The sequence below is a fragment of the Lichenostomus cassidix genome, chromosome 2 (assembly GCF_008360975.1).
Source record: "Lichenostomus cassidix isolate B80296 chromosome 2, HeHo_3.0, whole genome shotgun sequence".
Classification (NCBI taxonomy): domain Eukaryota; kingdom Metazoa; phylum Chordata; class Aves; order Passeriformes; family Meliphagidae; genus Lichenostomus; species Lichenostomus cassidix.
In genome coordinates, this window is record NC_139482.1 from 99,956,762 (window position 1) to 99,984,593 (window position 27,832).

Here is a 27,832-nt window from a genome sequence, read left to right on the forward strand (position 1 = left end):
TTTATTGTTATCTTTATATCTCTTGTTATAATTTTATTGTGCAGAAAAGTACCTCATGTTGTATATCATAGCAGTTAAAACAGTCATGAATTTGGGCCTGAGTAGAACAGATAAGAAACATCAGTGAGGATTTCCTCACTCATAATCTCCCTTGTAGGGAAGTGTGGTTCCTCCTGTGCTTGTAGATTATTTATGGAGTCCCACAAAGATCAGCAGGAGTTAGGACCACATGCTTAGATTCTCCTGGGTCACCCAGCTGTGTCTGTTGTAGTGCAGAAGATGGTGCCTGCAGCTGTCCTGGGGAACTCTCTCCCTCTGGGCACAAGCAGATGATGAGATTGTGCTTTCTTCTGCATGGCTTCCCTTCTGTCTCCTCCACCTCATCCCACAGGGAAAGCCTGTACATCCCTTTTCTCAGTAGGAGGAAGCCACATTTTGCAGTACAAGAGGGGTTTGCCAGGTCCAGTCTGGCCATGAATTGTGTTACAGGTAAAGCAATCTCTTCAGGAATCCTTGTAGGTGACCAACATGCCCCTTACTCCATTCTGCTGTGTGCAAGAATGCATTATTGCTATTCAATCATACCTCACTCTTGAGCTGAAAATGCTATGCAACTACTACATTAGAGTGTCCCCTCAGATTCATTTTAACCTAAAAAGTTTTTAGGGAGATCCATGTGGATTTATTTGCTGCCAGCTCAGGTATTCCAAGCCTGACTTGAGTGCTACTCTGAACCTTCATGGAGCTGCACTGCACTAGATGTTTCCCTTGATATCAAACCTTACCCAGCTGCTCTGCATTGACAATTTCTGTTGCTGACTATAAGATACCTTTTTGTGAAAGAGAACTGCAGATTACTGGTTCTCAAAATACTTTTATCTCTTCAATGCATTTTAAATGGCCATTCTTGAATGGCCCAGCAACAAAAAATTCATTTCATCCAGGAAATGTCCAAACTTTGTTTCACCTCAGTACAACAATTAGAAATGTTGAAGGGGACTTTTTGTCCCTCTGCAGGGCATTCATTGATGTTAGAACTCATAAATAGGCACACGAGGCCCAAAATTCCCTCTGTGAGGGAGTTTTAGATGCCAAAGTTATGATCCAAAGAGTTCTGGCAAATTTCACATTGTGCTTATCATAATGTTTGTACAGTAGTTATGTGTGGTCATCTGTGCACACAGGATCTGTGTCGAATTCAAGGTATGATTGAATTAAAGCAAAGTCCAGAGACCTGTAATGATGGTTAGATATAATTTTATATATGTATATGTATTGCTCCATATATCCAGATTTTGTAAAGTTTAATCTAAGTAATTGTTCCTTTGAATATTTCAGCTTAAATGTCGAAATTATTTACCATTTTCACTGCTGAATGTAATGCTGTGATTTTTATTTTTCTCTTGCTCTTTACCTTATTTTTATTTCTTTTTTTCCCTTGTTTGTTCATGTAGGCCTGTTGCCATCTGAGAAATAAAAACATTGCTTCTGTTCAAGGATATAAGGCATAGCTTAATCACTGTGCACCTATACTGTATCAAGGTTTCAGAATCTTTCTGAATCCATGGGCAAAAAATTGAAACTCATTTGCAATCATGTTAATAGTGATTTGTTTTAAACAAGCCAAGGTTTTCCATTACCTCATCAAAGCTTAAATATTTGAAGGAAGTATTAACTAATGCTATCTGATTGCATAGTTTAAAGGATTGTCTCAGTGTTTTAAAGAGAAGTTCTGTATTTTTTGTCCAGTGGTACTGTTCATGTAAGTTCATTTACTTACCTGCTGGGCTTTTTTTATTCCCTCAAATAATCATATGTCCCCAATAAATTTAGACTTCATTGTAATTTTTTTCTAAAAATATAACCATGGAACTTGATAAATCATTTTTCCTTACACTTTCTTCTTATAGGGATGCTTTCCTTAGTTCTTGTATAGTTCTTATTCATGCCCAAAATATTGCAGACTAACAGGAAATAAATGGCCTGAGACCTTTTCATCTCTTGTTTCTTCTCTATTTTCACCTCTCCTGGTTATGAATTTTTAAATGACTGGCTGGCTGTTCATAGATCTTGGGGTGTTGAGAATAGAACTTTTCAAAAAAGTAAGAAGATATTTTGTTTCACTTAGTGGTCAGAAGTGGAAATTATTATTTGTTTGAGACGGATAGTGAAGAGGAAGAGGAAGAGGAAAAAAAAGAAGAGGAAGAGCCTCGAAAGAAATCTGCTTTTCAGGTACTTTATTTTAATTTGCTTTCTCATTGATATCTGGGAAAAAAGTAGGTTTCTCATGACACAGGCACATATGTTAAAGCTGCCAGCTCCTCCAAAGTAGTCCCAAAAAATATTGGAAATATATGCCAATTTAAGATGTAAATTTGCCTGCTTTAAGCATCACCAAATTCTTACAGAAACTGTAGTAGAGTCATATTTTCATTCACTTATGCCTGAAGATAACAAATGGCAAAAAACAAAGGTTAAGAAACCAAGATTTACTTTTTTCTGCATTACAATAAAGACAGCTGGATAAGCTGACTTGCCTATGGATGCACAATGCATCCAGTGGTTTTCTAGTTTTGAGGAGAGGTTATCATTCCATGAAGAAATGATCCCCAAAACCAGCAGGTTTTTATGGAAAAGCATATACACTTTACAAAAAAAAAAACTATTGAACCTAGTGGGCCAGAGAAATACATCCTTGGGTTAGAAAGAATTTAAAATTTCAAATTACAAAAGGAGACCACATCCATTTCTTCTCTTTAATTTTCAGGACAGTGTTAATTATTATATTTGCATTTTAAGTGCCACACTGTGTTGATGTAGGAGGATACTGTAATGCTAAAAAGATACCTGATGTTTCCTATCTGGGTTCCTTCATATGGACTGGTTGGTGTCAGATAATACCAGATACTGAATGCAGTGCCTTAAATGAAGAACTTGTGTAAAGAAGTTAGTGAAATACTCTTGCATCTAGGATTTCTTTTGTTTTAATAACATTAAAGTTTCACTTGTGGAAGAATTTTTGGAAATGCTGCAGAAGTTTTTTGGGTCTGTAGCTTCAAGAGCTTAAGCAAACAGGTGGCTTTTTGTAGACATAAGTATTCCCACCCAGATGCAACCTCATCTCAATGCAGAACTCATGAATTACTGAATGTTCAACCCAAGCAAAAGCAAGAAACTGCCTCCATGCCCTTCTGTTCCTTAAGCCAAAATCTTTTAAACAAAGCTTCCCAGACAGTGTTACTGAATTACAAGAAATGTTTTGTTTAATTCATTAATACAATGTGCTTTTGGTTTATATACTTACACTACATTACCAGCTGATTACATTCATTAACTTGCCTACATGGCAATAGCATTAAAAAAAATGTTCTGACCTTAATAAGGGCAAAACAAATCTGGACCAAAATAATGTGACAAGTTTTATTTTATGGTATTTGCATTATTTTTCTTTAATGTATTTTGCATTTAACTTACCTTGGACCATAGAAATAGCTCATTAATTTCTAGGTAATTTTTCTTCTGGTTTTCATGCAGGTATAGAGGAAAGCTGGTATTCTTGTTTATGATGATTTTTTAAAAAATGGTGACAATATTTTGTTCAGATGTGCTGGTGCCAAGCACTGAGATTTTAAAGAGTTTCAAACCTGAGGTCAGAAGTTAACAAGATCTTTTAATTTATTCTGGGGTTTGGGTTTTTTGTTCATCTCAGTCCTGAAACTATTAGTTTGAGGATGGAGGATCTGTTCATTATTTCAGAATTTGGTCAGATGTTGTCGATAGGTGCCTGTTCTGCAATATGTGCAACATGAAGATGCTGGATGGCTTTATATAAGCAGAGAAGTATAAAACAGAAAATTGGTTTTGTTCATGAAAAGTTTGTTCATCCTTTGGTTATCATACCTTATTAACCCTCCATCACCATGCTCATGGTACTAGTAAAAATACTTGTAAAATGAACTTCGTTGTAGATTCTGTTAAGGAATTATTTTTAATTTCTGATCTTTCTTTCAGTGTAAATGGTGTGCAAATGTCCCTTCAAGGGTTAACTTGGAGATTTTAAATATTAGAGAACTCATGCAGTTAAGAGTCATATTATTGAAATTTTAATGTGAATATCATGTTACCTTTTTCTCATATTGAAATTTATGAATGTAAATTTGTTCTTATTATTCTAGATACAGTAATTCAATAGATCCTTTTTACTAATGTTTTCTTCTTTTCTACTAACTACTCTTGCTTTGTCCTTCTTTATAGAGAGCTATTGGAAAATTTGCTTCAGCCATTTTAGCCTTGCCAAAGTCTATCATTAAACTACCCAAAACAATTCTTCAGTATTTAATCAAAGCAGCAAAGGTACTTAACATTTTGCAAATGCTCAGTATGTGACCCACCCTATAGTTCCTGATGTAATGTATATATACACCTCTGTCCTCATCTGCATTTTTCCTCTTATATGAACAATTAAAAAAAAATTATGACCTTTAAATTTTTATTCCAAGTAAATGCAATTCATTTCATAATTTTGGAGTGGTCAAGTCACAAGCAAAGTGGTCTATCTTTTTTAAACTGTAACACCAGAGGGAAAATGCAGACACAAATTCTTATTTTCTTCTGATAGTGATTTACAAGATGGTCACATCAAGTTGCATGTATCTTATGGACACTGTGATAATTGATCTCAGAAAGCTGGTAAAAGTTTCGTAAAACACATTCTGCTCCAAACACTTTTTTAGCTCTCTACTCTTCTGGCCTTTATCATCATTAAAAATATTTGAGCATCTTCTCTCTTGTCTTCCTTGAATACATTTAGCATTTACTGCCTATGGGCACTGTTATCATTTTCCTCTCCACATGTAACATGACATTTCTAAGTGAGTGTTACAGATTGAGAGTACCACCTTCAGTGCCTAAAAGATACTGAAAGTTTGTGCAGTGGTAAAACTCTAAACTAATATGTATATACCTAGTCTGCTCCTAAAATACCTACTTCTTAGCATAAGTAGTTCCTTTAAATTTATGAACCAATTACCCTTTCTTGATTCTGATTTCTACCCCCTTTCAAGTTCCTTTTACCTCTAATTTCTTTATTCACACTATAATTGTGGCTGGTGTACACTTTCACTGTTAAATGAAAGTGGAATATGATGACAGTTTTTGATTTCCAGTAAAGTAATATGGTATTAGTTCATTTAAGTATCACGATTTCCACAGATCACCTTTTTTTAGAAAACACCTATTACAAAGCAAAGGGAAAACAGGGCCTCTGGTCCCACATATTTTCTCATGTGGTGCTTGTTTTGAACAACTCAGACATCTAAAACTAAAAGTACTGACTTTGAGAGATTTGAAAGAGGATCTTCTTTTCAACAGTACCAAAATAATTCCCTCTCCATTGCTGTATACATTCACAAAACAAAACAATTCTTCCCTTTTAAATTAATTTAATGTCAGTTTACCAATTTTAAAAGAATTCTTTAAATGTTCCAAAGAAATTTGCATAGGAAAAGTCTAAAAAATATAAATAAACCAAACAGAAAGGTTATCATTCTGTCCTCCAAGGGGCAGTTCCAGCTTCAATGAGATACACGTATTGTTGTCCTCTTCTGCATGTTTGTGCTGTGAATGAGAGCTGTTTTGTTAGTGTGCTTTTTCAGCCTCTTGCCTGCATCTGTGTGTTTCCCTGCCCTGTCTCTGTTAGTGGCCTGTGTTACTTAGAAGACAATGCAGTGCCAGTTGAAGATAATTACCATTTTTCAATGAAAACCATTAAATGAGCAAAAGAAAACCTTTTGCCCTAAAGAGTTGCGGAGAAGGTAAAGTTACTTTAGTTTCTGTTATTGACATACATTTTATGTCACATAGGGATAAAAAATATGAGTTCTGTTCCTTTTTTTTCTGTAACTTTCCTTCACAGCTTAAGTAGAACTATGAAAAAAGTTACTTTGTGGTAACTTTTTTTTTTTACTTTTACTATTTGTTTTACTCCCACTGCTATATCAGTTATAAATATTTTGGGCAAATTCCATGCTGCATGCAGTCATACAGGTCAACAGACTTGATCTGAGTGAGTGCTGTGAGCAGGATTTGGTCCCACAAAATACCCTGAATAAAAAGGTAAGTATTACTGTCTTCATTTTACAACTGGAAAAACAGTAGCAGAAGGATTCATAAGTGACTTATCTGAAGCAACAAAGAAAGGCACTGTTAAAATCAGGAAGCAATGTGAGGAATTCCTGATTGTCATATTTGGAACTGTGTACAGATAACAAATCTATAAACATTCCACTGGGACCTGCAAAGTGGGCAAAAATAGATATCTGAGCTGTGAAAAATACACCATTACCTGTACAGGGATATCTCTACATCTTTTGAGGTTTTAGTTAGTGTATTGCAGCAGTTTCTCTAAAAGTTTTCTTTACTCTGCATCTTGCCTGTAAAACGATAAAATAGAAATACAGAATTGAGAGATTCAGACAAGGTACCCCACACGCACAAGGTATTAATTCCCAAAGCTCAGAGCATGAATTTTTGTGGATTCTAATGAAACTTGGTTCACCCACAAGTATTTTTACATTTGGTTTTACACTTATAAAAATAGCACATGAAAACTCAGCAAATCTGCAGGGGAGGTGTTTGATTTGGGATTAAAAATATTTCCTTACCCCCGCAGAACAGCATGCATTTACTTAAACTATATAGTCCTGCTTGTGGCTTATTCTATGGCTTAGTTTCAGAACATGAGGAACCTTGATACAAATGGGTTTTTCCTTCCAGTTTGTTTATCAAGCCTGGATTACTGACCCTAAAACAGCTCTACGACAGAGGCGCAAAGAAAAGAAAAGTTTTGGGAAAGAGAAGCGAAGACGTAAAGGATCTGGGGATGGTAGGTAGCCTTTTGCATTTACTATTGCCTGTTGTTCTTGGTAGTGAGAGGCAGATGAGGTTTAGAGAACAAGTGCTTTCAGTGCTGACCAGACACTGGAAAAATTAGTTTCCCTGTGGCTGGCCGTCTTTCCCTGCACCAGCCCACAGCAAGGTCAGCCATAGCCATGTCCTTCTGCTCTGCATAACACACATTGAGGGAGGTAAAGGGGAAAATGGGATGTGTGTATTTTCCATGGAGTTGCAAAGCATGCCCAGAACTTTTGGTAAGTAGGAAGATTCAACATATTGAAGAAAACCAGCTGTGTGAAAACATTTGTGGTAGTACTTGCAGTAGTAAATTGTAATGATGGAACTTCATAAAGCAAATAACCTGTTAGTCAACAGCATGTTTCCAGAATATAGGAGTGTAAATACCAGGTGTTTGGCACCTGACAGAGCAAGAACATTACCCTTTCACTCCCTTATCTCCTAAAAAGGTTTATTTTTCTGTCCAGGTGTTTCTAGAGTTCATCAAAGTCACTCATTTTGATGGTAAAGTCATGCATATTCCCAGATAAAGATGTTGAAGAACTGTGTTATGAGGGAGTTCCCAAACAGCTGTAGTTCAAGTGAAGCTGTAAAAAAAAATTCAATTAAATAGCCACATATTATTTCTTTTGGCCACATTTCCTATATTGTTCCCTAAAGAAGCTTGAGTTGATACATCAAGAAAAATATAAAGAAGTGTTTTTCACTTTCCATGTTGTACTCATTGAGGAACCCAAATATCCACAAACCCCTGGATTCTGTAGATAGCAAAAGGAAAGTGTACAAATGTTGATTGGGTTTTAGTGGCAGTGTAAAATTACTTATGCCTCTGAAAAAGAAAATTCGTTTATAAGGGGTTTATATATCTTCATATTTTTCTCCTTTTTTAAGCCAGAAAATAGAAATTCAAAATCTTTTCTGGTCAGTATAGATTGGGAAGAAAGGGGCCCATACAGGTTTAATCAGCTGGACATTTCCTCCATTTGGCATCTTCACCTGTCAAAAAGAAGGAGTTTATTCTGGTTCTACCACCGAAACTGTAGCTGCAGTTATTGGGCATTAGATAGAAGGAGGGTCACTTGTTTGTCTTTCATTTCTGCCTGGGGTTCTACGACACTCCTCTGCTACAGGCCTAAATAAATGCATGGGGTGGTGTCAAAAAAACTCTGCTGGTTCATTTCCACTTGAAGGTCCCTCTGAGTTCCTTCAGGTTTGGTGGGTCTGAGGCAGGAGGAGATCAGAGCACTGACCAGGTTGCCCTTTGCAGGAGGTGAAGAAATGAGCTCAAGTGTGAGTCAGCAGAAGGTGAGACTGCTGAGTGTGGCTGAGGAGTGACTGAGAACTTATCTGGGTTTACACCAACAGATGATCTCACTTACAGCCTATCTAGTAAGAAAATGCCACTGCAAATTAGAAGAGAGAGATGGTCATCCCTGAACACCTTCACTGCTCGTTGTCCTCTCACTTGAGTGCTTTAGAAATGGAGAAGTGCTTTCTGTTATGGTGGTAGCTGAGGAACCAGTCACTGCTGCTTCGTAACTGTAGCATTTTCTAGCTGGAATGGCATTTACACCAGCACTTCTGTAGGTGTAACACTCACTGGTTTGCTCACTGTTTGCAGGAGGTGGCAATGATGCAGACTGTGAAGACAGTGAAGAGGAACCTGTCAAGAAAAAATCTGATGGACCAGGTATGAAGGCAAAACGAGGGTTTCTCTGCTGTTACAATGCAGTTGTGACCAATGGTCTTTCACAGAGACATCATTGCTATGACCCATTCCAGCCAACCCAGTAAGAGCTTCCTAACTACTGTCAGATCTTCTATTGCAAGATTTACAAGCCTTGAGCTTAGGAACTTCTAGTTCTGGACTATTTGCTACTGCACTCACTCTCTAAGCACTTCAGTTAATACACCTGCCAGCTCAGACTTGATTGCTGCTGTGTATTTTACTTATAGAACAACTTAAGCTATGATTCCAGACCTGGTTGCATACAGCCCTGTGCTAAAATCTCCATTGATTTTTACTGTGTTTTAGCAAGGTTAATATAATGCTTCTCCTGGTACTGAGCCATTCAGCAAGGTACAGTAATCACTTCTAAAAAATGGTACGTTCCTAATCTTACACATCCTCATTCATAATCAGACTTAGAGCAGTTCTGTACAACAGAAGAAATGCCAGCAGTTTTCAGGATCTTGCCCATATTCAAAGTCTTCCTACAAAGAAATGTAATAGATCATAAATCCAAGATTGGCTTCTTGTTTCTAACTGGAGTAAAAAAAGAAAACAGACATTCCTTCTAAGTCGTCATCATGGCTTACCTTGAGTGAGGCTTTGCCAGCAAATGATGTTTTTCTTCTCCATATGAAATTGTTTCCCACAGTTCCAGTCAGAATTGTGTCCCTGAGTGATTCATAGGGTAGAAGATTTTACAAGGACCTGGGAGATGTCATTTCTATCTCATAAGAGCAGTGGTCTCAAATAAATGAGCTGCATTGCTATGAGGATGGGGGGGTTTGTGGGTTTTTTATTTGTTACTTACTGGCAGTGCAGTTATCTGTCTTAAAACACTGAAGTGAACCACTCAAATGCATCTCTAGGGATATATTGTCAGTGCTACACAGGAGTTAGGGGAAAAAGATGGAAGTTAATAATTTACATTGGAAATAATAAATTGAAAGTGCTTTATATTTTTTTAAATACTTTGGCCATTCCTGGGTAAAATTTGTTAAAGAAGATAGCTAGAAAAATTAGACAGTAATTGGTAATGAATAATTACTATTGTTAGATTGACTCCTATCTCACACTCTCAGGCAGAGAGAAGCCTTCTCTGCATTTCACCCTTATCTGCACAAAGTAAATATTTGTTTCCCTTTTTCAAGATGTTTATATGCAATTGATCCCCATAAGATTATTTTTAAAAAGTTCTGAAGAACAGCAAAGGTGCCAGAACAGCTACAATGTCATTAAAAATGTATACCAGGTCACCTCCATCCCAGTGAGGTAAATGACCTTTCAGATTAGACTGGAAGTGCTTGACACCATGGTGAGACTATGGCAGGCCAGTGATGATCAATAATAAAAGTAATTTTATTCTGAGAGCAGAGATTCTCCTGAAGTCAATAGCAGAAGTTATATATTGGAGAGGAAGAGTGTGGGTTAGAAAAGAATATACACTGTATATTTTTGTGTATGTGTGCTGTTCTCATTTCACCTATTCACAGTATTCTCAGGAATGCAAAGGTAATGAATGGTCCTTGAAGTAGAAACAGCTTTATGTTTAATTTCTAATGGCAGGATTTCATTAACTTCAAGACCTACACATTGAATGAAAAAAATTTAGGTGGATAGCTCATAAAAATATCTCCAATTCTATATTACATAGAAAAGGCCTGAAAAAAAGGCCAAAATGTTATTGAAATAATGATATGACCGAGTGAAGGGTGCCAAATGATCTTATGCTCAGTGATAGCAGAGCAGTTGCATGGCATTGCTCAGGTAAATGGTATATTCTGCCATTTCAGCACCCACTTCCCAGGAAGGTACCACCAATAGTTTTTCCCATAGTTTCTCTCCACATGGATGTGCATACAACCCTGCCTGAACAGGGAAATCTTTTGCTTTGTGATAGCTTCACCTTTGCAGTCTTTGTAAGGAGCTGTACACTCACTCCACAGAGTTTTGCGTGCCATCTTGTGGTTCAGCTAAGAAGTGAGGTTGTTGAGATCTCCATGCATGGCAGATTATTGACAGCTTTCTACTATTTCTTAGGCTGTTAATCTAAAATTCATCTTTATACCTGGTGCTCTGGGCTTTGGAACCTAGCAGGCACAATTAGTGCTGGAACTGGCAATTGGAAAGAATTTTTTTAGTATTTCATAGATTCATGGACTCATAGAATGGCTTGGGTTGGAAGGGATCTTAAATATCACCTAGTGCCATCCCCCCTGCCCTGGACAGAGACACCCACCACTAGACCAGGTTGTTCAGAGCTCCATCCAGCCTGGCCTTGAACACTTGCAATATTATATGAGAACTCTAGTGTGGTGTGTATGTTTATGAGTGGATGAAAAATAAGTCAAAAGTGCTGCTTTTTGAATGAGAAATACCATTATTAATGCCAAATGAACTACTGAAATGAGAAATTAACTTGAGGCAGATGTGTTGAGCAAAATAAAGCTACTATTGTTGATATAAACCCATAAGCATTATTAATGGGAAAGTGTACTATTTTGCCAAAATGGTGCAAGAATAGTTTTATAAATTATTATTTGTCCTACTTGTGCTAGTGGATCTGAGATCACTGATGGCACAGTGCAGCCTACTTAGATAAAGAGAGGCTTTGAAGACAGTAAATAGAGAGAAGTGTGATTCAAAGTGATGTGAGGTCAGATTCAAAGGCTGTTTAGGCAGGTTAGACTTTAAAACTCAGCTTAGCAAGGTTCAAGCACAAAAGGCAAAGTTTGTGTAGAGAGAAACACAAGTAATTAGATAGTTAAGAAGTTCAGCTCAACACGCTTACTGAGCATTTGTTCAGATCACAGGACTTAGGCATGTTGTATACTCTCAGGAGATGCCAGAATCCTTGGGTTTCATTTTACAGACCTGTGCATACAGTGTCCCTCTAAAATCAGGAACCGTTTATATGACTCATGATTGCAGGACCAAGGACTTACAGGGTGGAAAAGGGATTCCAGATGATAAGCCTACACATACACTCAGGAAAATGGTCCAGACAGCCAAAAGGCCTCCAGCCATCTTCAAAGATTCCTTAGTATGACAGGGTCTCACAGACTGGATTATAATTATTAGACAATAAAAGAAAAATGAATCTAACTCCAGGCAAAAGTACCATAAAAGATATTTGTGTTCATTAACTCTCTGTTGTTTTTGCTCTCCCTCAGATAATATCATCAAGAGGATATTCAATATCTTGAAGTTTACTTGGGTCCTTTTCCTGGCAACGCTAGACAGTTTTACAGCTTGGCTTAATTCCATCTCCAGAGAACACATCGATATCTCCACTGTGCTAAGGATCGAGCGCTGCATGCTGACCAGGGAGATTAAGAAGGTAATACCTTCGGTCTTTCTGTCTGCTAATGCCATTTCCAGCTTGGTGAAAAATGAAAGGCTGTCTTTTCACATCATGGAAGTGAGGAGGAAGATTATGAAAATCTCACATACGCATGCATTTTGAAATTAAGTCTAGACTTTTTTACTGCTTGCTTGTTTATAAATCCATAAATAATAAATTATTTGATTTATAACCTGGACACAAAACAAATTATGGGGAAAATAATTCTTTGAGAGGTTGATGTAAGGTTTTGGCTGAAACATTTCTGTAGTATAGTATGGTTTTGAGGGGACACAATAGTTTCAAGAAGGGAGAAAAAGGCATGGCATTTGAAACAGCTCAAGAACTACCTCAGTCTGCATATTTCACTCTTCTTGTAAATCAGCTTGTTTTGGAAATGACTGACAACATACAGGCATAAATTTCTTCAGTGAGACTGAAGCTATGTGGTCCTTCACAAGCTAGCTGTTTATTGCAAAAACCATTATTAGCAGAGATTAATGTTGTTAGTGTAACAAGAAATGTATGTGGATCTTCCAAATGCAAATAGGTGATAAAACTCTTAGCTTTACCCCAGGCACAGAGTGGAGCTAGAATGTACCTTGTGCCATGATTTAAGACTCAGGCTGTCATAATGGCACCAACATTTATCGCTGCAGAAGCAACAGAGCTTGTACACAAACATACCTATTCAAAAACCTGAGTGTCAAATTTTGTTCTTAAGATTTAAAATTTTTTTTTCACAAAATGTCAGACTTTGAGTATTGTAGTTTTTTGGACACTGTAGAGGACCAGAGTTGAAATACTAGAAACTATTAAAATTAGTAAAGGAAATGCAGGAAATATTTTAGACTACCTTTATTATCTTAGCTGGAAAATGACCTTGCATGAGGTTTCATTATAAGTCAGAAAAATTATTGTTCAAGAATAGCAATCTCTCAGAGTATGATCTGCAGTCAAGGCAACCACTAGTGGGACAAGATGGATGTGCTCCTGCCTAAGAACAGAAAATTCTCAGGTTTTTTATGATACATCTTTTGAATTCTGATTACAATATCATAGCCAGAAAGACTTGATTCTGTGCCCAGATCTGGTCTGACAGTTAATAAAACTAACCTTTCATGAACTTGGTTGATTGTGAAGTCACAGAGAAAGGGTAAAGGTCTTCAGTGGATTTTTCATGGTTTTCTGTCTGTGTCCATAATTCATGAATAAATTTTGATTTTGGGGCACTAATTGAAATCTGGATCAGTTGGTACATTAACTGTTTCTTGGGAATTTTCTGTTTAAAAATTCTGCTGCTGGCTACTAATGATTGTTCTTGGAGTCAGTAAAGCTATCTAAAAGAGATCCATGAAAAGCTGCTGGAGTATAGATTGAGCTACAGTTGCAGTCCACTCCTCATTCCCCTGCTGAAGGATCTGCACTCCATCCAGCAGAGTTATGGGGGTTAAATATAGTGTGAAACCATATGGGTTGCTCCAGTGCTGCTTCAAAACCAAATACGTTGGGCCGTGGTAGTTTAGGTGAGAATCTGACTTGCACTCTGAAAAGGAGCTACAGGTGGGAGATTGCTATTTTTGCACAGTCCTTAACCTGTTACTTGCCAAATGACTGAAGAAACTGTTTGCCCAAAAAATACACCTCCCCCTGGCCATGTCTGTCTACCTCTACTCTCTTCACAGGGAAATGTCCCAACCCGGGAGAGCATCCATTTGTATTACCAGAACCATATGATGAAACTTTCTGAGGAGTCAGGACTGGACTCCATTGATAAAAATCCCAGTCAAGCTTCTGGTTTGCAAGCATCTGAAAGAATGGATAGTTTAGATTCAGCAGCATCTCATGACAGCATCTCCAGGTATTGATTGAATTTTATTTTGTGAAAGATAGAGGGACCATGCAGTAGGTGTAATATTAGATATTGTCTAAAGTACTGATGAGCTTTCTAATCAATGTTGAATTCTCTTTTTTATTTTTTCATGCAATCTTAATAGTGAAAACTGTTTGATGTTACTATTCCTTTATAGTGATGGATTCAGTTTTTGGCTTAACTTCTTTTCCACTGCATGAGTACCCCACTACTTTTAGCTTCCCCTAGACTTAGGAGTCATTGGCATTCTGTTCTTGTGAAAAGCAGTGGAAAATAAGAGGTGCTGAGGATGCTTCTGGGGTAATGGTTCAGGAATTCAGGCATGTAATTTGCAGAGGGATCATTCATTGTGAATATTTTGTCTTTGTAAAATAAATTGTTGTCAGTTGTCCACAAATCAGAAAAGGCTTTACATTGAAAGAGATTCTGCATTTGAAAGAACAAAATCCCCTCTCATACCCAACAAGGCAAAAACCATCTGAAGAGCCTGATTTCCTAACTGCCATGATTACAGTCCAGCAGAGCTACATGGTTGTTAGTCAAATACCCAAACTAGTTCAGGAAAACCACCTTCCTCATTCTTTTCTGAAAACGGATGCCGTTAAGTCCCTTGCCAAAATTACTGCCTGCTCCTGCTGCTTCATGCACACAGAGGCATACACATTCACTTCCTTCTCTTACAGAGGCAGTCTGTTCCCACCATGTTCCTGGTGTTCTTGACTTTTAAGATACTGCACAATTTGTACAACATGAGGGGGAGAGGGGAGGACTTTGGAAATCCAGTTGTTTCATAATCCATGGCCTTCTGCTGTCTCCTGTTCTTCTGTGAACTGTGGCAGTATCATATTGTGTTTGATACTCCCAGCAAACTCAGAAACTTCTGTGTACAGTAAATTATGCATAGCTTTTACTAATGACATATAAGTAGATGTCAGCAGACTGAAAATATGGAAAGCTTGTCCTCCTTTCTGATAGTATTGGAAAACAAGGGTAAGAGTGTGGCTAGCACAGGCTTTTCCCATGAGAATTCTTTTTGTGTTTTATAAATAAAGATAAAGTTTGGATATTATTAAAAACAGTGTCCCAAGATCTGGATGGTGCAGGCCTGGCCAATCAGGCCTAGGGGGAGGCTTCTGGCCGACCAATCTGGGTGACCTTTGAAAACTCTATATATATGATGAAATCAAAACAATAAAGGTCTTTCCTTCTTGCCACTGAGAACTGACTTCTTTACTCCGCTAGCTGCTCAACAGCGACATAAGAGAGTGCCTGTATTATGCTTCAACAAAATTGCTCTTCCGTGAGCACTGACATTTGAGAGGTTCACTCCAGTAAAAACACCAAATCTGAGCAAAACTTTCTCAGTTGCTCATTACCCAGCTGAGCAACACCTTTGTGTTTTGTCTCAAAGTTTCCCATTAGTCAAATGATGTGAGAAAAATGTAAAGTCAAATTCTGTTACCAGCTCACTTGGAGCCACATACTATCTGCAGGGCAGATTTTAACGCCACAAAATTCAGTCTCGCTTAAAGAATGAATAGTAAATATTGGTCCTGCTTTCATTAAATAGTTTTTAGTTGCCCTGTTTACTGTAGATAGAAGTTCTCATTACTATACAATCATTAGCAGGAACTTTAACCATAAACAGAAGGAAGCTACATATCTTGTGATTTTTATGTATAGATTCTGCCTCTTCAATGAGAGTGTTGAGCTCTACTTTTGTCTTTTTTTTTCTTTTTTCAGAATAACCACCCATTTTCCACTCTGCTTTAAGCACACTTGCACATTTAAAATCTCTTTTCAAACTCAGAGAATTCAGTGATTCTGTGGTGCTGCTTTGCAACAGAAAAAGTTAAATCTTTCATATGTGTGTCTGTCATCTCCATTTCCTTTGAAGAAATCGTAGGGTTTATAAACCATGGAATAGCAAAGGCAGAGTTATGACTGACTTCTCTAATCTCAAATTCTCTTTCTGGTAATGAGCAATCAAATGTTCTTGCCCTGAGTATTACAAATTGTGGACATCTGCTATAATAATAGAGGAAGCAATAATGAATCTGTTGATTGAATGATAATGCCATCTGTCTATTGGGGCACCCTTGCATATCTCTTCAAGGGATTACAGAAGTGCCTATGACATTTTTCAGAAATGTGAAATGTTTTAAACTTCATCTGAGTTTATTGATTGATTGTTTTTTTTTTAATTGCACAAACAAGAGCAGGTGGCAGTGTGCATTTTAAACTAATGATTTCCAGTAAATGTAGGAGTGGCTAATTAAATCTAGAGCATCCCTGTGATGTGGCTCTCAGGTTGCAATGGAAGACTTTTGGGAAGGGGCAGAGGGTTTCTGCTCCAGTTGTCCTTTGGTTACACTACTAAAAATTCTGTAGAGGACAAAATTCTGTAGTAGATATTAGGTCCCTGAGGAAAGTGAACATGTCTGGAACCACACAGGAATGCTGAAACACAGAAGCTATTCCATTATAATAACACATAACCCTTGATGCTCAGGACAGGAATTACTGTAGGTAAACGCAGCTTATCCAGAGAGAAAAACCCTCTTGATCAGCTGCAGGAACTGTAAATTTCTTGTGAAGTTCAGGGTTGACCCTCATAAATCTAATCCAGGGATGTTATTCTTAGCCTGGATAAAGCTCTAAAAGAACTTTTGTAGACTGTCCTTTGTGGGGATTTCTCTTTTAGTAGGGCTGTCATTTATTCTCAGTCATGTCTCTACACAGTAGAAAGTAAGAGGTATTCACAGGGTGTTTTTTGGTTTCTCTTTATGTCCAAATACTCTCATGTATCCTATCGGCAAAGTGCAAAGTTTATATGGGTCAGAGGAGAAGGGACTGATGCTGTTCCTTACCAAGCTCTTTGAGGAACACCACCAGAAGGGATTGGGATCTAGCATGGCAGAGCATTTCCTGCAGTTTATTTCCATTTCACTTTTGAACTGCTTATTAGGTTAACCAGCCTGTGAACTTCAGTAAGATAATTGGTAACTTACTAAAACTAGTTGGCTGCCTTTATGGAGATTTGTCTATCATCTTGTAACAGCAGCCAGACACAGGTCCTAAGTCAAATTTCAGGTTATCGAAGGTTTTGTATCCAGTTCAGTTTGTATTCATTTTTGTCCACCACAAATAATATTTTCAGTTCCTGACTCTACCTTTGTGTAGAGTTTTATAAGAACTGCAGGAGGGAGTCCTTGTCAGGTTAGGAACACCATCTTTTATCTCTGCTTCCCTCACCAGAAGGGAGAATAGGGCTTAAGGCAGGAAGTACTGGAGAGGTAACTTTTGCCTAGGGAGGCAGGAGGAAGGATGAAAGAAGAATCCCTGTGAGGGCTGGAACAAAGTCCAGTTTAGGACTGTGATTGTTAGGCACTGATTGGGATTTTTTCTCAGAGGCATGGGGAATGTAGCAGTTCAAACAGATAATGCCAGTCAGTAATTAGCCCATGGACAGAAAAAAATCCAGAAAAAATTCACCCACTAAGCTAATAAACTCTTTGGGAACGGTAAATTTGTTTAGCAAAAAGGAAGCAATAAACAATTTCCCATTCATTGAGAATAAAAACATGTCTGCTATATATGTATCCCTATTTAAAATGGATACCTGATCAACTTTATCTAAAATGTCTGAACTCGGGCTTTTAACAAGCATTCAATTTAAAATACCTACCCCTTGAATGGTTTCAAGTACTGATGCTTTCAAGGCCTCCAAAAACACTAGTTCAAAGGTCACTCAGGAAGATACGCTTGGATCAAATTTATGTGATAGTCAATGCCTTGAGTCAACATCAGGTTTGCTCAGTGCAAATCTCTCCACTTCATTGGTGTTCTCATTTGCTCCACGTCCAGAAGCATATTGCTAAAGCACATAAAGAATACACAGACTGTGCTACAGGTGTCAACTCATACACGTCTCCTGATATTCGAGGATACAGTGCAGCTGCTCAGTCAGTAATTACTCTGATGATTCATTCTTCATTTAACACAGCTTAAACCAAATATTGTAGGTGCTTGTCCAGACAAATGTTTTTATCTATTGGGATTAATTGATGTTTTTCCTTTGATTTTTTCTGGGAGCGAGGTCCGAGCTTGCATGTTTGGGAGGGCAGCTGGCATATGTTTCTTCCATTGAAAATATATGAGTGGGCATGGGAACATGAACAGCTGCTCTGCTTAGGGCCCTTGGATGGCTCCCTGTGAATTATGTCTGCATTTAAAATCCTTCAACAGCTTGATATTAGCTGTTGCCCTTCAAAAGAATAAACTCAGCCCTTGAGATCTAAAATAACATGTGGATAAAACCTCACAACACATAGACAGAAAGGTCATCTGCAAAACTGTATTTCTTCTTGCTGCCATCTTCCCATATTTTAGCACCAAAACCTCACTGATAGAACAACAGCCTGGCTGTATTCCATGTATGCATGTGCAGAGGGAAACCTCCTCCCTCAAGAGCCCTCCGAGCTAATAACACAGCGCTTCAACTGATTCCCACACTGCTGAATCTCACCTCCAGGGCAGACCTCCTGGTCCCATGTCATAAACCATACACCAGGCAGACATCCCCCAGGTTTTGTCTGGAGCACTTTGTGCGGCTTTGTGCACACATAGAAGTAATGAAGTGGCTTGTAAAGGGCTTTGGCCAAGTGAACCAGCAGGACAGAGGTGCCTCTGCCATTAAGGCAAGTCTTAAGGAAAATATTTCACAGTAGCTTTGGTATCTTGGTGATTCTTTGCCTCTGTTCAAAGGCCAAGGTATGCTTTTAGCCTCAGTCAAAAAAGCCATTATGTCAAAAAAGATCATCAGTGTGGGTAGGCCTAAGAATAACTGCTTCTTCTCTCCACATATTTTGCTCTTTCCTCCCCATTTTCCTAAAGGCAATAATTGCAGACTGTAACTTCATGCCAGCAGATTTTTTTCCTCACTTTAAGCTAGCAAGACCAAAGTAAGGTGGAAAATGCCATTGCCCTTCCTTTCTAACCTCTTTCGCAATTCTCTGTGCCCCTGGACAAACATAATGCTTGCCAAGGAAGCAAATCCCCCACTGCCACTGCTCAGGTGTAACACAGATGGAGTCAGAAGAAGAAAAGTAGAGTGTAAATCCTGAGTTTTGGGGTCTTTTCTTCTTTCATTCTATCTGAGAAACTCAGACAGGTCACTGCATGTGTTAAAACACCAGGTCACTCAGCTCATTTCATTGGCATCTGTGTTTGTCAAAGATTTTTACATGAGAAATAATCTTTTTACCTACCATATGTCATTAATGTATTTGCTTCTTTCCTGATGCTCTGTTAAATGCTTGTATTTAATTATGTACTTTCTTTCTCATAACTCATCCAGTTCTTCTTTTCTCCAGTTACACATCAATGCTCAATGTATGGTGTATGTCTCTGGTGTCCTGTTGTATTCAATAAGTGAAAGGAGATAAGGGTTTATTATATGTGTTCTTTATTTCAAGATGCACATGTTACCAATTTTGAAATACTTTCAAGCTGTGATTGAAATAAATGAAATCTTCTGGAAAGAATCATCAGGGCTTCCTAGTAAATATCAAAATAAAAGCCATCTCATGCAGAGCAGGTTATATTTGGCATACATTTACTGGCTAAGTAACATATCCGATTTGGCTCCTTGGTTTGGAAAGAGGACTAGCCAATGCCTGACAGCTATTTTTCTATTTGTGGAATATGAGTATACTCAATTTTAAGGGCTTTTTTAGGAAATTGGCATGTACCTGTGTGAAAAGGTTCAGCACAGTATATTAATAGTAAAATATCATTACAGAGGAGGTCACTTCCCAAAACATCCTTGTGGAATCTGGAAATCTCAGGGGTAAACACACAAAATAAAACCTGCTCACATATGTAAGTCTGTTCCCCTGGAAAGCATGTAGAGCACTGCACTGGTTCCATATCTGCTTGAATAGTGAATAGATGGCCTTCTATAGCCCCTATATGAAATTGGCCAGGACTAACCTGTGCATAGAAATGTGTTTCCATGGTGACTCTAAACAAATCCTTATCTTCTCTCTGAACCTTTTATCTCTGTGTCAATGTTTAGCTGCATGGCGAGCATATTTGTTTACTGAACCATGTGTGTTGTAATACCATTTGTATTTAACACTGTCTCTACAACTGTTTGCGCTGCTGTAGCTGCTACACTGAAGCAACCATGCTGTTCTCAAGGCAGTCAACCCTTGATGATTTAGATGGACCAGACTCTGTTCCTAAAACAAGTGAGCGCGCTCGACCTAGGCTTCGTAAAATGCAGAGCATGGATATGTCCTCCTCATCAGCTGACAGTGGCAGTATAGTGTCAAGGTGCTTAACTCATGCATGCTTTGTTCACTCGTTTACCCATACCATATTCTGACTGCAGTGTTCATGGGTCTGTGTTTGCAGACACGTGGTGTGCAGAGTGGTTTGCATGGTTAAAGGAAGCTTTACTCCCTCCTGTGTTGTGGCACGGTTCTGAGATTCAAAGTCAGGATCATAATCTAGGATTCATTGGCTGTTTCACTTCTTGTTCAGTGTTTTGTTGTTTTGGTTTTGTTTTCATCCTTAATTCATGTATTTTAAAAAGTTTTTCCATAACATTATGCTGGGTGTATAACAGGCTAAAATCTGTCTTTATTAAGCTAAAACAGTGTCTCATTTTCAGAGTTACTGAGTTGATGGTTGTTCTTAAATTGGAAGCTGGAAGTTAAGTTTCTCAGCTAATCAGTCATCCTAAATATGGACTGAGATGTATAATTTTAGAAACTAAGATAGGCACCATTGTGCTGGTTTTTCAATTTTTATTTTTGTGCATATAGGAAAGATTTCTAAATATGTTTTGATTACTTTACCATTGATTTACAGTAAGGTGTTGGAATTAGGAAAGGGAAAATAGCTATGAAAAAGTAGCAAATAATATAAATATCCAGTGCAAGAGAAAGAAGAATATCCAATGCTCACTCACTTTTTAGCAGGTAAAACCCAGGGATTTACATGATCTTGGGGAGCAGTGTTTCAACGCCTTTTATAAATATTATAAATATCAAATTTTATGTCATTATGCATCATTGTTTTTCAGTGTTGAAAGTGTTTTACAAATTTTTGCAGTCAATCAGATTTGAAATTGTGGGATTCTTTGATTTTGTACATTTTAGTGAGGATGAGTGCTACTGTGAATCATTAAAACACAGATAATCATAAGTGTTACATGTTCTAAATAAAACTCTGCTACAAATAAATTGATCTAACAGAGCCACGATAAGTTTGGAAGCAGTGTAAAATAAAAAGAGAAGGAACTTAATTTTTAATTTTGGCAGAAGATGATAGTGCCAGATGGCTTTGCCAGTGCCAGTTTTCTCTGAAAGTTTGTACATCAGGTGAAAATATGGCCCCATTCATTTCATAGGAGCTACATGAAATCTTGTTCTGTCTCAGTTGAGATACAGAGTTATGCAGCCAACAAAAGACACTGAGTTGGTGCCTGTTGTCTAACCTGTGGAGAAGGAGTGGAATGAGACTAAAAAGAGAAAGAGTGACCTATTGGAGTGAGTCCAGAGGAGGCCACAAACATGATCAGAGGGCTGGAGCACCCCTCCTATGCAGACAGGCTGAGAGAGCTGGGGCTGTTCAGCCTGGGGAAGAGAAGGCTCCAGAGAAACCTCATAGCAACCTTCAAGTATTTAAATGATGGCTACAAGAGAGCTGGAGAGGGACTTTTTACAAGGGTATGGAGAGATAGGACAGGGCAAGTTTCTATCAGATATTAAGAAGAAATTCTTCACTCAGAGGGTGGAGAGTTGCTGGAACAGGTTGCCCAGAGAAGTTGTGGATGTTGCATCCCTGGAAGTGCTCAAAGTCAGGTTGGATGAGGCTCTGAGCCAACTGGTCTAATGGAAGGTGTCCCTGCCTGTGGCAGTGGGGCTGGAACTAGAGGATTTTTAAGGTACCTTCAAAACCAACGCATTCTGTGATTCTATGCAAAGCCATGAGTAAGGAAGGTGAATCAAGCAGAGAACTGATCAGAGTGCATTAGACAGTTGAATAACGAAATAGGTACATACAGAAGTAAAGCAGGCAGGTAAAGTAAAAAGGCAGACTGTGTTGAAGAACATAGGGCAATCTAAAGGTAAGCAAGATACCTTGTTACTGGAACAGTTTTGTAATCTGGTTTCTATTTCTTCATGTTAGCAATTTACGTGTTCTTTTCTTTGAATCAGAGTTGATATGCGTGTGTTCAGTTCATGTTCCAGTTGTATACGTTCCTCAGTAGTTGTTAAAAGCACCATGTATAGAAGTAATCCCATGGCTGCCTAGCCTTCACCATGGAGCATGTCTTAAATAGATGTCATAGCAAGTCTTGACTCTGTTCAGAAGTGTTTGAACTACTTTCAGACAGGTAGTGTAGTTTCTCTTATTGCTAATATTAACTTGCCCTTTACTGGTGTTAAAAGACTGTGAATTGCTGTGAGTTCAGTGGGATGGCATTCAGGAAACAGATGAACCCAGATGTTCCATCTGTGTAAGAGGAGATCAGGATGGTATATTTCCTACCAGATCATATGAGCTGTGAAGGCCTGCGAATGCATTGAGGTTGCTCAGCTATCTGCATAAAGGTACAATTAACAAACTTTGCTTGACCATGAGTCTTGTAAACCTCAACTCACTCTCTTCATCCATGTCCAACAGTGAACCTACGCAGGTCACCATGCTCTATTCCCGCCAGGGGACAACAGAAACCATTGAGGAGGTAGAAGGGGAGCATGAGGATGAAGGAGCTCATTCTGCATCAAGGTTGGAGGAAGAGGAGGTGGAAGATTATAGCCTAGATTCAGAAGGAGCTGCATATACTCCCGATACTGATGTGCCATTGTACTCCACGGTGGATAGCAATGCAGAAGCTCCACCTTCCTATAGCAAAGCTGTCAGCTTTGAGCATCTTCCCTTTGGCTCCCCAGATGACTCAGCTGGTAAGAGCCTCATGATGGTGAGCCCAGACGACAGTCGGACGGACAAACTTGACACAATTCTCCCCCCACTGACGCACGAGCTAACAGCTAGTGAGCTGCTCCTGAACAAGTAAGAATCCTCGACCAGGAAAAATTGTTGGTCACAATGTGTAAAGTTTTGTCATTACTTTGGGTTTTTGTGTCAGAACTAGCCTACAGTTTTTGATACAGACCTTGTGCTAAGTTTGGTTTAACGGAAGAAGCTCATTTCCTGTGCGGTTGTTCTAATTACAGATTTCTAAAGTGACTCAAATTCATCTTGGAAGGAATTTCTGCTTTCTCCCTAGACACCATATTTAATTGTTCCGATTAGCATTGAATTTCAGTGCTGCAATTGTTTTGGGGTCAAGGGCTTTTCTAAATATTCTTTGTGGAGAAGGCTTCTTTTCTCCAGGCAACTGCCATTTCAAATGAGTTTCCTCTGTGGCTATCTGGGAAAATGTTTCTCCTTTAATTATTTTGGATTACTGTAAGGGAAGCTCTGACCTTTGGCAGTTTTTGTTTAGGCCAGTGGGAGCTGAGGGTTATGTAGAGACACCACCTTGCTAAGTGCTTTCCTAAGGGAGAGGATGTTCCCTTCTTCACCCCTGTGCTCAGTAGCACAACCAGCATTGAGGTTGGGATGGTGCCACTGCACTGCTTCAGCTGCCTTCTGGCTCAGCTGGGGAGAGCTTCCTAAAATGCAGGAGCAAAATCTTAAACCACAGAACTGCCTTTCAGCCTGCCTGCACCTGGGGAGAGAGAGAGAGAGAGGATGTGTAGATCTGACTTTGTCAGATGAGGTGTCTTATCTTCTGGTTTTCTGCAGTAACTCTTTTGCTTTTCAGTAAGATCTCTTCTCAGGCCAGGAAACTTTATGAAAAGCAGAGAGAATTATGAATGTACATGAAAGTCACTGCTTTATATATTAATTTGAGTCATATAAAGGGGAGATTGGACACATCTAATGCTCAAAGGCATTTATTATGTTCTAATCTTATGCCCCTGGATGATTCATACCATAGGTCTCATGATATATGTTTCTCCAGATTCCTATCTGTGTTGAAAAATCCAGTGTGAATCCACACCAGTATTGGGTGTTCTGCGTGAGATATGTTGGTTGGGCAGCTGTACCAAAGCCATATTTGTAGAAGTTCTTAGGCCAGGCTGATTCTCTTTCTGGGTAAATTAAAAACCAGCAGGACAGTGCTTCTAGTTATTTTGCTTGAAATTCTAGTTTTCTGAGCTTAGAATCAGGCAATTGGATTATAATACCAAATCCCCCCCCCGCTTTTCTTTTTCCTCTCCATTGAAAAAAACAGCAGAAATTAATAATTTTCAAAAGCAAGTATAGTAACAATTTGAGAAGCAGTTCTTGTGAAGTTCATTTCCAGTTTGTTTATGGTACTCTGTTCCTCACAGGATGTTTCATGATGATGAGCTGGAGGAGTCAGAGAAGTTCTATGTTGGCCAGCCTCGAGTCTTGCTCCTTATTTACGCCCTGTACAATACACTGGTGGCCCGGTCAGAAATGGTGTGCTACTTTGTGATCATCCTTAACCACATGATCTCTGCCTCCATGATAACTCTGGTGCTTCCCATCCTTATATTCCTGTGGGCCATGCTGTCTGTTCCTCGGCCGAGCAAACGCTTCTGGATGACAGCCATTGTCTACACTGAGGTATGCTGCTGTTTGTGCAAGCCCATGTCTAATACAGAAATGTGAAGTTGTAAGCTTTGCATGCTCCCTTTTCTGGTTTTCATCTCTAGGATGGGGTGAGTCTTTGGCTCTTCATAGTAATACAAATATTTGCTAAAGTCCTCAGCAGTTTTTGCGGCATGGAAAGATCTTGTTTGTTACTTCCTCCATTGCAATGAGCAATATCATTCCTGGCATGTAAAGCAGTTCTCACAAGAACAGACCATTTGCAAATTGTTGCTATGTAATTGTTAATCAAGAGACAGTATTCACTGCTTGGGGTATCTCAAGTGCCACTGAGTACCATCTGTTGGTGAATATTGATTGACTTTATTTCTGAAGAATTGTGAAGTGTTATCCTCTGTAGTAATGAATATGCTTGTTTATGTTCTCATAAAACTGACGAAGTAGTTACATTTTATCCCTCTTACTGTCATGAGGCTATTATATCTGACATGCTTATAAAACACCCCAAGTGTGTTGTGTTTCTGAACAGGTGGCCATTGTCATCAAGTACTTTTTCCAGTTTGGCTTCTTTCCTTGGAATAAACACGTGGATTACACAAAAGATAAACCTTACCATCCACCCAATATTATTGGCATTGAGAAGAAAGAGGGTTACGTGCACTATGATCTTGTTCAGCTTCTTGCTTTATTCTTCCACAGATCCATTTTAAAGGTAATCTGGGTTCAAGCAGTTTCTTATTTTAAATTTCATTTTTAGTTTTAATTTTTAAGTCACTTGTGTGATATAAGAAAGTCATTCATTTGGATATCAGTAAAAATTTCTTCCACGAAAGCAGCATTTTAAGTGGCTGCCCAGGGAAGTGGTTGAGTCACCATCCCTGGAAGTGTTTGAAAGACATCTAGATGTGTCACTGAGGGCTGTGGTTTACTGGTGGACTTTGCAGTGCTGGGTTATCAGTTGAAGTGATGATCTTGAAGAACTTCTGCAACCTAAGTGATGCTATTATATCCCAACACACTGAATTCGTCTTGTCCCTTGTGAACACATGAACTGAACTGAGCAATGCCTCAGTGATAAATACTGTGACAGAAATACAGGCTTGATATGTTCTCTTCTTATTTTTGCACTAGTGCCACGGATTGTGGGATGAGGATGAGAAAGGAGACAGCTCCAGTAATAAAGAGGATACTGATGATGAGCTCTCTCTGACAGGAGGCAGGAGAGACTCCTCTGCCTCTTTGAAATCAGTCAATCTTGCTGCATCAGTGGAGTCCATCCATGTCCACTTCCCCGAGCAGCAGACTGCCATCAGGAGGAAGAGTTCTAGCAGCATATCCCAGCTTTCTCACAGGTCCAGCTTCTCCTCACACAGATCTAAGAGAGGTAAATGTCGTGGCATTTCTGGGATTTGAAGGACAGATGTTTATTTCCTGTAGGGTCATTCTGCTGAAACCGTGGGCTGGTTGCTGAGGAGCTCCCAGGGGCTACTGAATGCTGCTGCTTCTCAGTGATGATATAGGATATGAACCAATGTATCTTCATGTTTGAACACACTCCAAGCCTTCCTAAAGTTCAAACAGAGAGCCATACTTTGTGATTCATTATGTTTTTAAAATTACATTATCCAAAAGCTGGGAAAGGAATGCTCAGTGTGGACCATATCCAGTTATTCTGGTCCAGCATAATCTCCAGCTAGAAAGAATGCAAGGCATATGTATTTTTCATATCTACATTTGTAGACATTTAAACTGAGAAAAAGTTTTTATTAGGTATATTGAAACAGATTACATGTCCCATCTTGTAAAAAGGGCAGGGGTACTCTAGACTAAATGTATGTATGACTAATTGAGATGACTGAATCAGATCAATCAAATACTTGCTTTTATGGCTAGTCTTCTCCTTTTATAGTTATTAATCAAGTTTTGATCTGCCAGTGATTAAACCTTTACTGAATGCTCTCAAGATTTTATCATACTGGCAGGAAAAAAAACAGAATTCATTTCAAAGCTTCTTTCAAATGTGAGAGTCATATGGGATGGAAATCTCAAGATTTATTACTTTCTAGCTCTAGTATTTAACTTTTTCTTTTGAACTGACTTCTCTTCCCCTCCCCTTTTTTCCAGGAAGTACCAGTACACGAAACAGCAGTCAGAAGGGAAGCAGTGTGTTAAGCATCAAGCAAAAATCTAGAAAAGAGCTTCTCATGGAAAAGTTTCGAGAACAAATGATCAAAGCCAAGGCCTTTACAATTAAAAAGTGAGCAATATGAGGAGTAGAACGGGTTTGGGGGGAGGTTCCAAACAGTAAAGCAGTAAGCCAGCATTTTAAAGGAAGCAGGCTACTACTGCTGTTAATTCAAGTGTTCATTGTATGCAGATGTCCCACCAGCTGAACATCAGAAAAATCAGCAGTGGTTCAAAAAGCATCTGCCTGAAAAAAAAGCTAAATATCCCATGTGACCTTGGTTGGCTATATATATTTCTACTGAAAAAATTCAAATACAGTGGTTTAGAAGCAATCAGAACAAAGGACTGGTATCTCTGAAATCCTGTGAAGGTTGTCAGAGTAGATCTTAGATATCTTTAAAAATATTAATCCTACCACACTCAGCCTTTACTTTCTTCAGTGCAAGTTATGTGTTATTAAATCACATTGTGGTCTATGTTGTTTTAGGACTCTCCAGGTGTATGTGCCCATCAGACAGTTTTTCTACAACCTTATTCATCCAGACTACAGTGCAGTGACTGATGTGTACGTGCTGATGTTCCTCGCAGATACAGTGGACTTCATCATCATTGTGTTTGGATTTTGGGCTTTTGGGGTATGTCACAGAGGCATCTAGCTGTAAATCCTCAGCAGGATTTGCATGTTGTAGATGCTAAATATCATGCAAGTGTCCTTTTTCCTTGACCACTCTTATATTTTGCTTTTCAGAAACACTCTGCTGCAGCAGATATCACCTCTTCACTATCAGAGGACCAGGTCCCAGAGGCATTTTTGGTGATGGTGCTCATTCAGTTTGGTACCATGGTGGTAGATCGAGCACTGTACCTCAAAAAGACTGTCATGGGAAAAGTCATCTTCCAGGTCATCCTTGTTTTCGGGATACATTTCTGGATGTTCTTTATCTTGCCTGGAGTAACAGAAAGGTATAACCCTTATAAACAAACAATATGGGTTGAATACTGATGCTCTACCAAGTTGTTTGTATTTAAATTTGAGATGTTTATAGCTAGGCTTTGGAAACATGAACAAGTTTCTTCTTCGTCTCATTTCTGAGCAGAATGTTGGAATGCATTTCCACGGCCG

The 27,832-nt window shown here is 38.6% G+C and overlaps 1 protein-coding gene across 2 annotated transcripts in view; it reads left to right on the top strand.

The window, feature by feature from the left end:
- The window catches only part of PIEZO2 (piezo type mechanosensitive ion channel component 2), a 285,437-nt gene that overhangs the window by 240,532 nt on the left and 17,073 nt on the right, over nucleotides 1-27,832 (top strand). Inside the window, exons 34-47 of one of the 2 annotated variants that reach the window (XM_085052533.1) lie at nucleotides 2,129-2,232; nucleotides 4,255-4,353; nucleotides 6,775-6,883; nucleotides 8,534-8,602; nucleotides 11,815-11,981; nucleotides 13,670-13,845; nucleotides 20,029-20,196; nucleotides 22,558-22,947; nucleotides 24,279-24,537; nucleotides 25,052-25,234; nucleotides 25,654-25,906; nucleotides 26,647-26,779; nucleotides 27,197-27,344; nucleotides 27,458-27,672. In XM_085052533.1, the coding sequence (XP_084908659.1) occupies nucleotides 2,129-2,232; nucleotides 4,255-4,353; nucleotides 6,775-6,883; nucleotides 8,534-8,602; nucleotides 11,815-11,981; nucleotides 13,670-13,845; nucleotides 20,029-20,196; nucleotides 22,558-22,947; nucleotides 24,279-24,537; nucleotides 25,052-25,234; nucleotides 25,654-25,906; nucleotides 26,647-26,779; nucleotides 27,197-27,344; nucleotides 27,458-27,672 (2,473 nt within the window). The remainder of the gene's footprint in view (nucleotides 1-2,128; nucleotides 2,233-4,254; nucleotides 4,354-6,774; nucleotides 6,884-8,533; nucleotides 8,603-11,814; nucleotides 11,982-13,669; nucleotides 13,846-20,028; nucleotides 20,197-22,557; nucleotides 22,948-24,278; nucleotides 24,538-25,051; nucleotides 25,235-25,653; nucleotides 25,907-26,646; nucleotides 26,780-27,196; nucleotides 27,345-27,457; nucleotides 27,673-27,832) is intronic. The other variant, XM_085052532.1, reaches the window with a different exon arrangement.